Source organism: Mustela nivalis (assembly GCF_964662115.1).
Source record: "Mustela nivalis genome assembly, chromosome: 7".
Classification (NCBI taxonomy): Eukaryota; Metazoa; Chordata; class Mammalia; order Carnivora; family Mustelidae; genus Mustela; species Mustela nivalis.
In genome coordinates, this window is record NC_139026.1 from 86790334 (window position 1) to 86806266 (window position 15933).

The 15933-nt window shown below is 37.7% G+C and overlaps 1 protein-coding gene across 4 annotated transcripts in view; it reads right to left on the bottom strand.

Annotated features, from left to right (window-relative positions):
- CCNT1 (cyclin T1) overlaps nucleotides 1-15933 on the bottom strand; it is a 36806-nt gene that overhangs the window by 14062 nt on the left and 6811 nt on the right. For 2 of the 4 annotated variants that reach the window (XM_082741134.1, XM_082741135.1), the window contains exons 3-7: nucleotides 13818-13946; nucleotides 10607-10667; nucleotides 8568-8630; nucleotides 7245-7290; nucleotides 5155-5225 (exon numbers count right to left, since the gene is read on the bottom strand). Coding sequence is in view for 3 of the 4 variants with exons in the window: in XM_082741135.1 (XP_082597261.1) it covers nucleotides 5213-5225; nucleotides 7245-7290; nucleotides 8568-8630; nucleotides 10607-10667; nucleotides 13818-13946 (312 nt within the window). In the remaining variant the exon portion in view is untranslated. Of the gene's footprint in view, nucleotides 1-5154; nucleotides 5226-5387; nucleotides 5552-7244; nucleotides 7291-8567; nucleotides 8631-10606; nucleotides 10668-13817; nucleotides 13947-15933 lie in introns of all 4 variants that reach the window. The other 2 variants (XM_082741132.1, XM_082741133.1) reach the window with 2 other exon arrangements.

A 15933-nucleotide genomic window follows, 5' to 3' on the forward strand; every position in this document is an offset into this window, starting at 1 on the left:
GTCCTGGGATACAGTTCCACATTAGGCTCCCTGCTCTGCAGGGACTCTGTTTCTCCCTCTGCCTGCCTCACCCCCTGTTTGTGCTCTCTCTCTCTTTCTAACAAATAAACAAAATCTAAAAAAGAAATACTAACAAACTGAATTTAGCAGCATACCAAAAGATTATACACTATGACCAAGTAGGACTTATTCCTAGAATGCAGGGATGGTTCAACATACAAAAATCATCCATGTAATATGCCACATAAATACAATAAAGGGAAAAAAAAACCATATGATCTTCCAGATACAGAAAAAACATTTCATAAAATTCAACAAACTTTCATAATAAAAACACCCCACAAACTAGGAATAGAGAGAAATTATCACAATATAAGTCATATATGAAACACTCAAAGCAAACATCACATTCAACAATGGAAAAACTGAAAGCTCTTCTGCTAAGATCTAGAACAAGGCAAGGATGTCCTTTTCACTTCTATTCAACAAAGTACTAGAAGTTCTCATCAGAACAAGTAGGCAAAAGAAAGCACTCAGGGGCATCCGGGTGGCTTAGTCAGTTAAGCATCTGACTCTTGATTTTGGCTCAGGTCATGATCTCAGGGTTGTGAGATAGAGCCCCATGTCAATGCTGAGCACGGAGTCTGCTTAAGATTCTCTCTCATTCTCTACCCCTCCCCACTCATATTCTCTCTTCAAAAAAAAAAAAAAAAAAAAAAAAGAAAGAAAGAAAGAAAGAAAGAAAAAAAGAGCATTCAAACTGGCAAAGAAGTAAAATTATGTGTTTGCAGAGGATATAATTTTTGTTTTTAAAGACTTCATGAGGGGCACCTGGGTGGCTCAGTGGGTTGGGCCTCTGCCTTTGGCTCAGGTCATAAGCTCAGAGTCCTGGGATTGAGCCCCTCATCAGGCTCTCTGCTCAGTGGGGAGCCTGCTTCCCCCTCTCTCTCTGCCTGCCTTTACCTACTTGTGATCTCTCTCTCTCTGTGTCAAATAAGTAAATAAAATCTTAAAAAAAAAAAAAAACAGACTTCATTGATTTAACAGAGAGAGAGCACACAAGCAGGGAGAGGAGCAGGGGAAGAGAAAGAAGGAGAAGCAGACTCCCCCTTGAGCAGGGAGACTGATGCAGGACTTGATCTCAGGACCCTGGGATGATGACCTGAGCAGAAGGCAGACGCTTAACTGATTAAGCCACCCAGGTGCCCCTGCAGATGATATAATCTTATATAGAAAACTCCACACACATAAAAAGTCAGAATTAATGAATTCAACAAAGTAGCAGGATACAAAGTCAACACACAAATTTCAGTTGCATTTCTGTACATGAACAATCTGTAAAGAAAATTATGAAAACAATCCTATTTATAACAGTATCAAAAAAATCCTTATGAATTAACTTACCGGGGAGATGAAAAACTTGTACAATTAAAACTGGAAAACATTGCTAAAAGAAATTAAGACCTAAATGGAAAACTCATTCCATGTTCTGGATTCCAAGACTTCATGTTGTTAAAATGTGAACATTATTACCCAAAGCAACCTACAAATTCAATGCAATCCCTATCAAAATCCCAATGTTTTTTGTAGAAAGAGAAAAGGCCACCCTAAAACTCCTATGGATCTCAAGGGATCCCAAATAGCTAAGACAATCTGAAAATGAAGAACAAAACTGGAGAATTCACACTTCCTGATTTCAAAACTAACTACAAAGCTACAGTAAGCACCATACAGTAATACAATATACAATAATACAGTAATACTGGCATAAAAAGGCATACAGATGAATGAAACAGAAGAGAAAGCACAGAAATAAACCCTTATATTTATGGTCAAATGATTTTTGCCAAAAGGCTAAGACCATTCAACGGGGAAAGGATAGTCTTTTTTAGTAAATGGAGCTGGGAAAACTGGATATCCACATACAAAAGAATGAAGTTGGGCCCTTACCTAACACCATATACAAAATTAGCTCAAAACTGAAAAAGGGACTTAAAGCAATAAAACTCTTGGAAGAAAACAGGACAGAAGCTTCACAACAGTGGATCTGGCAATTTCTGGATATGACATCAATGGCACAGGTAACTTTAAAAAAAAAAAAAAGGAACAATCTGGACTTCAAATATTTTTAATTTTTCAAGTTAAAAAATTTAAAGGGCAGCTGGGTGACTCAGTGGAACATTAAGCCTCTTCCTTCAGCTCAGGTCATGATCTCAGGGTCCTGGGATCAAGCCCCACACTGGGCTCTCTGCTCAGCAGGGAGTCTACCCACCCCCACCCCACCTACCTGTGATCTCTCTGTTAAATAAATGAAATCTTTTCTAAAAAAATTTAAAAACAACTTCAAAAAAATTAAAATTAAAAACAGAACTACCAAAAAAAAAAAACCAAAAACCAAAAACCACATAACTACCATATAATCCAGCAATTCCAATTCTGGGTTTATAGGCAAAGGAATAAAAGCAAGGTCTTGAAGACATACTTGTACACCCATGTTCACAGCAGCATTATTCACAGTAGCTAAAATATGGAAGCAACCCAAGTGTCCATCGACAGATGAATGGATAACCAAAATATGGTGGACACATTCAATGGAATATTACTAAGCCTTTAAAGGACTCAAAATTCTACAATATGCCACAACATGGATGAACCTTGAGAACATTATGCTAAGTGAAATAAACCACAGAAAGACATATTCTGTATTATTCCACTTGTATCAAGTATTTAAGAGAAGCCAAATCACATAGACAGAAAGTGTAATTGTGGTTGCCAGGGGCTGGGTGGGGAGGGGGAATGCAGAGTTATTTAATGGATATAAAGTTTCAATTTTACAAAATGAAATGAATTAAGGAGATGAATGGTAATGATGGTTGCACAACAATATGAATATACTTAACACCACTGAACTGTACATTTAAAAATGGTTAAGATGGTAACTTTCATGCTATATGTATTTTACCACAATTTAAAAAAAAAAGAAAAGATGGAAATCCTATCATTTGTCACAACATAAATGAACCCGGAAGGCCTTTTGCTGTGAAATAAGCCAGACATGATCTCACTTAAGTTTAAGATTTAAACTCATACAGAGAGAGTAAAATAGTAGCCTGGGGGGAGAGGGAAAATAAGAACCCTGTAGTCAAATGGTACAAACTCAGTTATACAAGGTAAGTCCTAGAAACCTACTGCATAACATATTAACTGTATACTCAAAAATTTGCTAAAAGGGTATTCTTAAGTTTTCTACCATACCCCGCAAAAGTTACAGCAATCTATACCAATGCTACAAGCCACTTAAAAAATTAATTTGTGCATATCTAAAATTAATTCATTAACATCTATGCCTTATGACTGCTTATGACAGCAGCTGGTCCAAAAACAAATTCTGGAAATTTTGGTGAGGTGTCCTATGATCATAGTGATGAACTATGTGCTCTCAAGCCTCCTTTGAATCGTAGACTAACTCACTTTCTACAATTCTCTAAACTCAGGAGAATGAAATAAAGTTTATCAATCTGGATTTCTGAGAATGTAGGGAATATTTTTTTTTAAGATTTTATTTACTTATTTAGGAGAAAGAGAGTGAGCAAGAGAGAGCATAAGGAAGAGGAAGAAGCAAGCTGAGCAGGAAGCCTGATCCCAGGACCACAGAATCATGACCTAAAGCCAAAGGCAGACACTTAATTGAGCCACCCAGGCTCCCCTGCAGGGAACTTTTTTTTTTTTTTAATTTATTTATTTGACAGAGAGAGAGAGAGAGGGAGATCACAAGACGGCAGAGAGGCAGGCAGAGAGAGAGGGAGGAAGCGGGTTCCCTGCTGAGCAGAGAGCACGATACAGGGCTTGATCCCAGGACCCCAAGAGATCATGACCTGAGCCAAGGCAAAGGCTTTAACCCACTGAACTACCTAGGCGCCCTGGGAACATTTTTTTTTTTTTTTAAAGATTTTATTTATTTATTTGACAGAGAGAGATCACAAGCAGGCAGAGAGGCAGGCAGAGAGAGAGAGAGGAGGAAGCAGGCTCCCTGCCGAGCAGAGAGCCCGATGCGGGACTCGATCCCAGGACCCTGAGATCATGACCTGAGACGAAGGCAGCGGCTTAACCCACTGAGCCACCCAGGCGCCCCCATTTTTTTTTTAATAAACAAAAAATTTTTTTAAAGATTTTTATTTATTGGGACGCCTGGGTGGCTCAGTTGGTTGGACGACTGCCTTCGGCTCAGGTCATGATCCTGGAGTCCCGGGATCGAGTCCCGCATCGGGCTCCCAGCTCCACGGGGAGTCTGCTTCTCCCTCTGACCTTCTCCTTGCTCATGCTCTCTCTCACTGTCTCTCTCTCTCAAATAAATAAATAAAATCTAATAATAAAAAAAAAAAAAGAAAAGAAAATAATCCAAACCCTAAAAAAAAAAAAAAAAAAAAGATTTTTATTTATTTATTTGACAGAGAGAGAGAGAGAAAGAGAGAGAGAGGGAAAGTACACAAGCAGGGGGAGCTGAAGGCAGAGGGAGAAAGAGAAGCAGGCTCCCCACTGAGCAGGGAGCCCGATGCAGGGCTCGATCCCAGGACCCTGGGACAATGACCTCAGCCAAAGACAGAAGCTTAACCAACTAAGCCACCCAGGTGCCCCTGCAGGAAATATTTTTAAATGAACTTTCTATCTAAAGCCAAGGGAACAAAGAACGATTCCATTTCATAAGACTTGGAAAAATAATTGAAATACAACTTTACCCTACAATCGATATAAAAATAAAATTCTAAAATCCATTTAAAAAGCAAATAATGTCAAAGTACAATGATACCAGCTCTAATCTTGTAACTCTATCTTTCCTCTACCAGAACCCACCACTTTATGACTCAGAGAAGCCACATTTTTTCCCTAACAGTCTCCACACAGAAAATACTCAACAATGTTGCCAACTGACTGTATCACAATAGTTGCACAACACAAAACAAATCCTGCTATCACCTATCACCATCACTGACTTCTGAGCAGAATCTAAGCTATGAAGTTGAAGTCATGATTATTATGTAACTAAGAAAAAGGAAATTCCAAACCTGGGGTACATATCCAATTCTGGTATATTCACTGTGCAGTCAAAAGAAAAAAACTAATTTTGTACTACAAGCTGACAGAAATAATTCTTACCCTCCAATTCCGAATTCGTTTGAGCCTGTTAGGGGTTTTCTCCAGAATCTGTAGAAATTCATGTGTCAGTTCTACAAATGAAATAGAACATTTAAGAAAAACTCAGACAAGCAGAAGTAAAAAAACAAGAATAACCTCAACTAACTATTTTCATCTGAATGAAGTCACTTTGGGCCAGATATGTGACAGATCAAGAGCAAGTGCTTTCCAAGGTCCCTTACTCTAAAACTTACCATCTAAAAGTTCCAAGGTCACAGTGCCGTCAACATACTCCCACCAGTGCTTCCCATCAGTTGAGACTGGGATCTCCCAGTTGGACCACTTGCAAGCCAGATGAATGCAGACACAGGCCACCACAGGAGGTGTGTACTGCAGGCTAAATGTGGTCAAATGCAGGCTGACATCAGAGGGAAGGAAACAAGAGAGTGTCATGAGCTCTCAATTTTTTTTTTTTTTTTATGAGCTCTCAATTTTGAACCCAAAGTTAAAACTCTCCATTATTTAAAAAGAAAAAAAAAAAAAAAAAAAACGAAAAAACACTGGAGAGTAAGAAGGGTAAGAAATATCCAGTGCTCTGATCCAGCACCCAACATGATTTTTCATTAACCCACCTGCTCAGGTAACATTTCTGAATTTTTTGACTATACATCATCAATCCCACATCCTGACAAAAGACCAGGACCAAAACCAAAGAGAAAGGGTACTCAGTTTTTTTTAAAATAAGGATCTATTATCCTGAGAAGAAACTTAGAACTTAAGGAAAATTTTAAGATTTTTAGTTATGTCTAATCCCTAAATCAAATACTTAAAACCCCCTTAAAATTATCTCATCTCTTGCCAACCACAGGTCTGGTCAATTAAAAATAATAGAGGAGTAATTAGAGATGGACATTTAGGAGGGCACATGATATGATGACCACTGGGTTTTATATGCAACTGATGAAGCACTAAATTCTACTGCTGAAATTAATATTATAGCATATGTTAACTAAATTAAAAAGTAAAAATATAATAAACTAAAATAATGAATAGACTACCACTCTCTCAACTGTGAATATGCTTAACTGATAATTTACTTCAAAAATTTCTCCTACCAGGCTATAAAAAATAATGTCAACAGAAATATCTTTGATTTCCACGATCAATTGGAGACGAGACTTATCAAGTAATTTGGTAATACAAATTACGTATTAATTTTTGTCTTAAAAAGGAAAGAATAAAGAAAAAACTTTAAAAAAAAAGAAGAAAAAGCTCTTTACACATATTCATGCACATTTATCTGGCAATGGGGAAGAAAAAGGAAGTTTTATAAACACCATAATTATTGGGAAACCTGGGTGGCTCAGTTGGTTAAGCATCTGACTTTGGCTCAGGTCATGATCTTAAGAGTCCTAGGATAGAACCAGATGTCCGGCTCCCCACCCAGCAGGGAGGCTTTCTGTCTCCCTCCCTCACCCTCCACACCTCCCCCTGCTTGTGCACGTTCAGTCACACACACGTGCACATTCTCTCTAATAATTAAAATCTTTAAAATAAATAAATAAATACTGTAAGTATTGCAGAATCCTCCAACTAGATTCTCAGTCACGATCAACCCCAAGTTTACCTAACAAGACTAACAAGACTGACTAACAAGAACTAACTAACAAGGACTATGCTCTTGGATTTTATTTTTTTGCTTTAGATTTTATTTTTAAGTACTCTCCACACCCAACGTGGGGCTCAAACTCAAAACCCTGAGATCAAGAGTCACATGCTCTCCCAACTGAGCAGCCAGGCACCCCTGCTCTTGGATATTTTAAAGTAAAGGAAGACATGCAGAATCAGGTAGAATTTCAAACAGTAAGTACTACATAATTGCATCACCTTAGCAAATTAAAAAGCACCATGGAAATTTAAAGTAAAATATGGAAACTGTACAGAAAAATAAATATTTACCAGAGAATTTTCTGTAATACACTGTAGCAAAGATCTATCCTGGGTCTTTGGGTTCTAGTTTACTAAGTGCTAAACCTGATATCTTTCCATATATCCTCAAAAAGTGACAAGCCCTATCCCAAAAATAGAGAGGAAAATATTAAAATATAAACCTGTTGGTTGCCATGAAGTAAGAAGTCTGTGCTAAGTCCTTGCTTGCTAAAAAAAAAAAAAGGGGGGGGGACAGGGAAAAAGTTATTAGTTCCATTCAGTCTCAATTATTTAGTGAGCATTTAATATTTCCAAGTAGAGAACATAATAACGAATAAGGCAGACATGGTCCCTGACCACCTGATGTTTAACATTCTACAAAAAACATCAAATCAGCAACTTTTAATTATAATAACTACACTGTTTCCAGACCTAGAAACTCAAGCTTTACACTGCACACCAAGTATCTGGAGTACTTGTTTCAACTCCAATTCCTGGACATCCTTCCTAGAGTGTGACTCAGTATGTTTAGAGAAGAAAACATGCATTTTTAACAGGTAACCTAGAAATTCTGATACAAGAGTTTACTGAACTAGAAGATGAACTAATTTGGAAGCAAGATCAGAATCCAGAAGACCTCTGTGTATTTGGGAAAAGTGATCTGTGCTCAAAAAAAATTTTTTTTAATTGAGTAGCCTGTGATTCAGACCCCAAATCATCAAATAACATAAATTACTTGATATACCATAATAAAGGGGGGGGGGACACATGCCCCCTTCCCCAAAAAACTGCTCTGGGTAATAAAGTAAATTTTAATTTTCCTTAAAACTTAGTTTTTTCAATATCAGCATCTATCTACCTTTGTTTATCCTTGCTTAATGTAAACCCTCTAATGTTTTCTAAATATAAAGAACTTAGGAAAACTGGAAACTTACAGATGAAGCACGTATTAGCAAAATATAAAATAAGGCCAATTATCAGTTTCATCTACAAAAGTAGAAGGCATTTCAATGCAGAAGTGTCTACATGTTGATACTACTATTCAAACTAAGAGGAACAAGGTTTCATGCAATTACAGCTACTAAGGTTTAAATCAGAATAAAAAAGTCTTTCCAAGGCTTTGTCAATCATTGAAATAAGTCAAATAAATTCTAGATCCTCTGGGTGGCTTGTAAAAGGCTGTCTAGGGCCATCAATCCTAGAATCACATTAAGATCACCACTCCCAACGTATCCTTAAACTGCTATTAGATACTTGTCATTTGACTTGATGAAATCTGTTCCAGGTTCTGACAAACACCCTCAAGAGGCTAATTCTCTTTAACTTTAAAAACCCAGGAGAAAAACCCCAAATTAGAAACACTCATTTTGATTTAAGCCAGGTAACCCTTTCAATTTAACTTCTGGCCAAAGCAGCTGAGTTATATATTTGTCCACCATAAATAAATCATAGCCATTAAATGGTAAAACAATTTAAGACAGCCATTTCAAGCTGGGATTCCTTACCTCGAACCAGCTGAGTGCACTTGACCACATGTGTATGTGGGTGATCAATTGTTAGTTCAAAGCCTAAAAAAAAAATACTTTGGTTAAAAAGCTAAAGATACTGGAGACATTTTATACTTCTTTTATCTGAGTCATCATTAAAAGCCTCCTTCATTTTCCTCTCCCAAAATTACTGTTCAGAGTCTAAGAGGGTCACACAACACATATAGCACACTCTTTTCTAAGACACATTATCTTCAAAGACAACCAAATTTTGAACTAAATAATAAAGCTAACGCAGTCTCAAGACCCCTGAGGAACCAATAATCTCTAAACAGAAATTTATTCTCAATGGACAAATGATTCATGCAAATTAGTTCCTACTAGCTTCCACATTAAAATATTAATAAAAATTTACCCCACCAGATCATTGTCTCCTAAAACAGTTACTTTGAAGATAATTTAAAGTAAAAAGCGAGTTAGTAGAAATTAACTTCAGAGATAAGCTTTGAGTGCTCACTTTGGCAGCACATATGCTTTAAAAAAAGAGAGAGAGAAGCCTTAAAGAATTGTGTGTAGGGGCGCCTGGGTGGCTCAGTGGGTTAAGCCGCTGCCTTCGGCTCGGGTCATGATCTCGGGGTCCTGGGATCTAGTCCCGCATCAGGCTCTCTGCTTGGCAGGGAGCCTGCTTCCCTCTCTCTCTCTCTCTCTGCCTGCCTCTCCATCTACTTGTGATTTCTCTCTGTCAAATAAATAAATAAAATTAAAAAAAAAAAAAAAAGTTTAAAAGAATTGTGTGTAGACATGCAATAACATACAGGTGTACCAATAACTTTTCAACAAACTCATGAACTCCTCCCTTACCCAGAGAAGAGAAAAATAGCACCCCCGCAAAAAAAAAAAAAAAAAAAAAAAAAAAACTTGAAAAAAAATCCTTATTTTCCGAATTTGCTAAAAACCTTTAAAGGTAGTATCTCTGATAAAAACAGTAACAGATAATCATCAAGGTTGCCCATCAACCACTAGAGCTGCAATTCCTCCACCCCTACTCTGCTGTTCTAAACACTGATTAGAGGTGTGCCTAGGAGCTCAGTCCACTGAGCATCCAGCTCTTGGTTTCAGCTTAGGTCATGACCTCATGGGTTGTGAGATCGAGCCCCATATCGCCCCACATGGAGCCCCAAGGTAGGGAGAATGTTTGAAGATTCTCTCCCTCTGCCCCTCCCTCCATGCAGCTGCACACACATGCATGATTGTTCTCTCTCTCTCAGATAAATAAATCTAGGGGCACCTGGGTGGCTCAATCGGTTAGGTATCTATCTGCCTTCAGCTCAGGTCATGGATCCTGGAGTCCCACATCAAGCTCCCTGCTCAGCAGGGAGTTTGCTTTTCCTTCTGCTTCTCACCCCGGTCACGCTATCCCTCTCTCTCTCTTCCTCAAATAAAATCTTTTAAATAAATAAAAAAATAAATCTAAAAAAAAAATTAAACTACATGACCTCTTTAAAAAAATAAACTTTTACCAATTTTTAAAATAAACACTGTCCTTTAAATATAATGGCAAACAGATCATAAAAATCCATAAAAGGAAAAAAGTTCATTAGTTTTTGCCATTATTTATCATAAAGTTAAAAACTGACAAACCTTCCAAAGCAAATTATGAACACAGAATTTTAAAAAACTCTACTAACTGCTATTCCAAAGGACGGCTATGCCTGACTTCTGTCTTTGGTATAGGTCAGGGTTAAACCACATTCCACAACCTCTATAATTTGCAAAAGCCTTCAGTAGAGATTTTCTTCCTATTTCCTATTCTGCAAATTTTAAAATTTTACATTACTTATATTTACTATTTTTTTTTAATTTATTTGACAGACAGATCACAAGTAGGCAGAGAGAAAGGCAGAGAGAGAGAGGAGGAGGAGGCAGGCTCCCTGCTGAGCAGAGTGAGGCTCGATCCCAGGACCCTGGGATCATGACCAGAGCCGAAGGCAGAAGCTTTAACCACTGAGCCACCCAGGCGCCCCTATATTTACTATTTTAAAGAAAAATAAATTTACCTAAAGTCTGCAGAATTATGCTTTCTAGTATCACCAGATCTTGAACTTGTTGCAGGTAAGCCTGTAGGTGAGAAGACAAATAAATTATTTCCCAAAAAGGCACAATATATAAAGTGTAAACAATTCTAACAACTTCTTCCAGGAAAACCAAAGCAACAAAAGGCAGGCATGAAGTGAGGAGGTAGCCTAGGAACTGAAATACAATCCTTATCTCTATATTTAGCACACCTTTTCCTCTTTGAAGAAGGAAAAAAAGTGGTATACTGAGATATAACACTTCATTCATAATTAGCTACAGAAAAGGCACCAGAGAGTTGGTTCATTTCAAGACTAACATTTTAGGTTTTAAAGTCATGTGATGCAGACACAAGACAATTAAAGATACATACATCTTTTTTCAACATCATCAAAATACACTGTAGACCCTTCCTAAGGTACTGCAGGCAATTTCAAACATCTGATTCCTGACAAAACCTCCTAGCTAATGCTAGATTTTTAAGAATCAGAAGAGTTCAAAGGAAAAGGGAATAAACAACAAAAAAAAACTTCTCTCAGATTTGTACCAATCAATACTGTAGCCATTGTCAACATATGGCTACTGAGCACCTAAATGTAGCTAGTCTAAATTGAGATATCCAATAGAATATATGCCAAACTGGGGTGCCTCTGTGGTTCATTCAGTTAAGCGTCTGCTTTTGGCTCACGTTGTGATTCCAGATATAAAATATAAAATATCGTAATTAATTTCACCTTTCATTTTTTTGTTTTTTTAAAGATTTTATTTGAGAAAGACAGAGAGCATGAGAGAGTGAGCATGAACAGGGGTGGAGGGGCAAAGAGAGAGGGAGAAGCAGGCTCCCCACTGAGTAGGGAGTCCGATGCGGAGCTTGATCCCAAGACTCTGGAATCACGACCTGAGCTGAAGGCAGACACTTAACGGACTAAGCCACCCAGGTGCTCCAATTTCACCTTCTTTTATATGAAGATTTTATTTCTTTTTTTTTTAATAGATTTTATTTATTCATTTGACAGAGAGAAATCACAACTAGGCAGAGAGGCAGGCATAGAGAGAGGGGGAAGCAGGCTCCCCGCTGAGCAGAGAGCCCGATGTGGGACTCGATCCCAGAACCCCGAGATCACGACCCGAGCTGAAGGCAGAGGCTTAACCCACTGAGCCACCTAGGTGCCCGAAGATTTTATTTCTAATGAAGATTTTAAATGAAGTTCAATGAAAAGTTTAAAAAGTTTAATTATACATGACTACATGACTCCTTCTGTATTTCTATTGGACAGCAATGGTCTAGAACTCTAGGTCAGAGAATGAGACTTGGGGCAGGAGTTAGATCTATAGTGTAGTGAACTTTCCACCTAGCTTTATGATCTTAAATCAAGTCCAATAAGGACTTAAATTATGCTAGTACTGCTTTCCATATAGTGAAGAAAATATCCTCCTCTAAGATACCCCATCTCACAAGGAACAGAAACTCAGGTGAGAAATTACATAAATATACCTTAGAGGAAAAAAAGTAAATTATTTTTTGTTTTACTCTGTTAAAACAAAATTTTGTTTCATTTGGTCAGTCCCATGGACCAAGGGCACTTCAACAAGAGCTACTGCTGTACCCAAGAGAAAACGAAGGGCAATCAAAACCCTGCTATGGGAAACAAGTCACATAATTAGGGGCTATTATCAAATAAAGGGGCAACTGGGTGGCTCAGCTGGTTAAGTGTCTGACTTGTGATTTCAGGTCAGTTTATGATCTCAGGGTTGTGGGAATCCACACTCAGCACAGAGTCTGCTTGAGATTCTCTCCTGCCCCTCCCTGCACTCTTTTCTCAAATAAATAAATTTATAAAAAACAAGCAACCAAATATTCCCCCCCAGCAAAGAACCACTTTCTCCAATATAATGAGAACATGTAAATTTAACTATTTGATAAAAGATGACTCATGCATCCATTGTTAAGAGACATAAATAATCTAGTAACAGAAATCCACAGTTTAAACACACATGTCAGACCTCAAAATTTCTCACTACTCATCACCCCCCAACAGACTTAAAAGCCAGGACAGTTTCCCTTCTTTAAGAAAGTCAAGGAAGGATGGAAGGAAAAAAAGCTATGTGTACATGCACAGGATAGAGGCTAACAGAACATATACTGAAATTATAATCAGCAGTATCCTGCCAGGAGGAGGGGAGATGAGCTTTAACTTTCACTACAAATGATTCTTGAATATTTGGGTTGTCTTTAACAAGCATATGTAACTTCTGTAATTTCTTTAAAAGTAAAAAAAAAAATAAATAAATAAAAAATGACAGGACTCATTTTTCTGAAAATTTATTGGTAAGAATATTATTCATGGGACGCTTGGGTGGCTCAGTCGGTTAAGGATCTAACTTTGGCTCATGTCATGATCTCAGGATCCTGGGATAGAGCCCCCACATCTGGCTTCCCATTGAGTAGGGGGTCTGCTTGTCCCTCTGCCCCATCCAGCTCATGGGCTCTTTCAAATAATTACGATCTTTAAAAAAAAGAAGAAAAAAAAAGAGGGACACTTGGGTGGTTCAGTGGGTTAAAGCCTCTGCCTTCGGCTCATGGTCTCTTTCAAATAATTAAAATCTTTAAAAAAAAAAAAAAAAGAGGGGTCCCTGGGTGGCTCAGCGGGTTAAAGCCTCTGCCTTCTGCTCAGGTCATGATCCCAGGGTCCTGGAATCAAGCCCCACATCAGGCTCTCTGCTCAGCGGGGAGCCTGCTTCCTCCTCTCTCTCTCTCTGCCTGCCTCTCTGCCTACTTGTGACCTCTGTCAAAGGAACTTTAAAAATCTTTAAAAAAAAAAGAGAGAGAGACAGAAAGAAAAGGGAGAGTAAAATGGGAAAATATTTACATTATAATAAGTGGAAAAGACATAAACATACATACGTGTGTAGCTTTTCATTGAAAAGAACTGAGAAATAACAATCACTTACATATCCATGGTCCAAATTATACCTAGGTGATACATTTTCTTCTTTGTTTTTCTGCATTTCCCAATTTTACTATACGAATACAACTAACTTTTGCCATAGTTTCTGATGTTTTTTGTAAAGGAAAAATAAAAACTAAAAATTCAAGAGCCCCCACTCAGACTTAAGTAAATCAAAGTTACAAAACTAAGCTACCATCAAAATAAATTTAAAAAAAAAAACAGGTATGTGTAATGAATCCCCTACCTCACTCCTAGTATCAGGAAGTGATTCCTGCGGATGGAGACAAGCATGTGCTACCTTGATGACGTGTTCCAATTTTTTTGGTTGCTCCTCTACTTTAGCTGCTAGAAATAAGGCCGCTGGAGCCACAGACTGGATGGAAAGAAAATAAATTACATTCATTATTTATTCCTAGATCAAGGTAGATCTAAAAAAGACCTAAGTCTCAAACCAAATTCCCTGCTTGCCCCAACTTCATCACTTCTCAGTAATGCCTTTTCTCCTTAAAATGCCATTCCCTCTCATATCTGTTAATCCATATCCATCCACTCCCAAAAATCAACCCTTCTTGTAACAAACTCTCAGTTGAAAGCAATCTATGTGAGAAACGACTAGATGTAAATAGTTGGTTTTCTATTTAAAATGAAGTTCTTTAAGTTTATATCATAACCCTCTATATACTTTTTTTTTCAAGGTGCAAATTGAAAGTAGATTAGTGATTGCCAGGGGCTAGAATAGGAAAATGGGAGTGACCACAAATGCATAAGTAGTTTCTTTCTGGGGCAATGTAAATTTTGTGGAATTAGACCATGGTGATGGCTGCATAACTTGGTGAATATATTAACAACCAGTGATTTGGGATACCTGGATGGGTCAGTTGGTTAAGTGTCCAACTCTTGGTTTTGGCTCAGGTCATGATCTCAGGGTCATGGGATTGAGCCCTATGTCCACCTCCATTCTCAGCAAGGAGTTGACTTGATTTTCTTTCCCCCCACCTCTCCCTCCCCCTCTGCCTCTCCCCCTGCTCATGTGCAGTCTTTCTAAAAGAAACAAAATCTTTTAAAACAACAACAAAAACTCAGCATACTGCAGACTTTAAAAGGATATATTTTATTGTATGTGAATTATCTAGAGAATACTTATATATGGAGGGAGCACAAATCTTATAAAAGGAAATTTTAAAATAGTGTTATATTCAAGATGTTATACAAAGGCACACAGGGAAAAGAAAAATCTCAAGCCAATACACAAGTAAACAACAAATTCGTCACAAAACAATGTTAACAGATTAAAGCAATATGACATAAATGTAGCCTGGTAGGGATCTAAGAAATCTCAGAAATTCTACTGAATCTTAAGAATATTTCAATGAATCAAAGATGGCAATGGCAAGAACCAGGAGTCAAAGAAACATGATAAATAATTTTATATAATTTAAATATCTATTTCACTTTATGGAGTAGAACTAATAGGCATTCTAATACTTCTTTATATCCTTCCTGCTATCTGCTATTTCGCTGTAAGAGATTTTTACCCACAAATCCAATTCACAGCAATAATTCTCTTCCTTCATGTTTGCTGCAGTTTTAAGCAGCAAACTCCATATATACTGCTAGACCTCAGGATAAACAAAGCAGAACCAGAGGAAGATAGGCACAAACAAGATGTGAGTAATCAGAGCATACTAAATTGAGGGGCGCCTGGGCAGCTCAGTCATCTGCTTTCGACTCAGATCATGATCCCAGAGTCCTGGGATCGAGCCCCACATCAGGCTCCCTGCTCAGCCTGCTTCTCCCTCTCCCACTCCCCCTGCCTGTATTCCCTCTCTCGTTGTTTCTCCCTCTGTTAAATAAATAAATAAAATCTTAAAAAACACACACTCTCAAATAAAATATTTAATAAAGGAAGGAAGATCAGACTGACAGACATATCCAGTCCTAGGGAGGACTAAAAGGAGGAAAGAATAACACTCATTAAAAATTAGTTTTAAAAAAGAAAAAAAAATTAGTAATCCAGGCATTAAGAAATCACGTTTAGAGTAGGCATTAGCAGTAGAAAAACGGGGGGAACCACAGGTATGATTTTAGAAAATTAACAGGGCTTCACTAAATCTTTGTGTATGTATTTGTGTGCCAAGAAAAAAAATTCTAAAATGTCAACAGGATTCTCTCTGAGCAGCTAGCTACAGGAATATCATCATTTCCTCTTTTATTCTGTTAAAAAAAAAAAAAAAAGATTTTATTTATTTATTTGCCAGAGAGAGAGAGAGCACAAGCAGGGGGAGCAGCAGGAAGAAGGAGAGTGAGAAGTAGGCACCCACTAGCAGGGAGCCTAACTCAGAGCTCTGTCCTAGGACCCT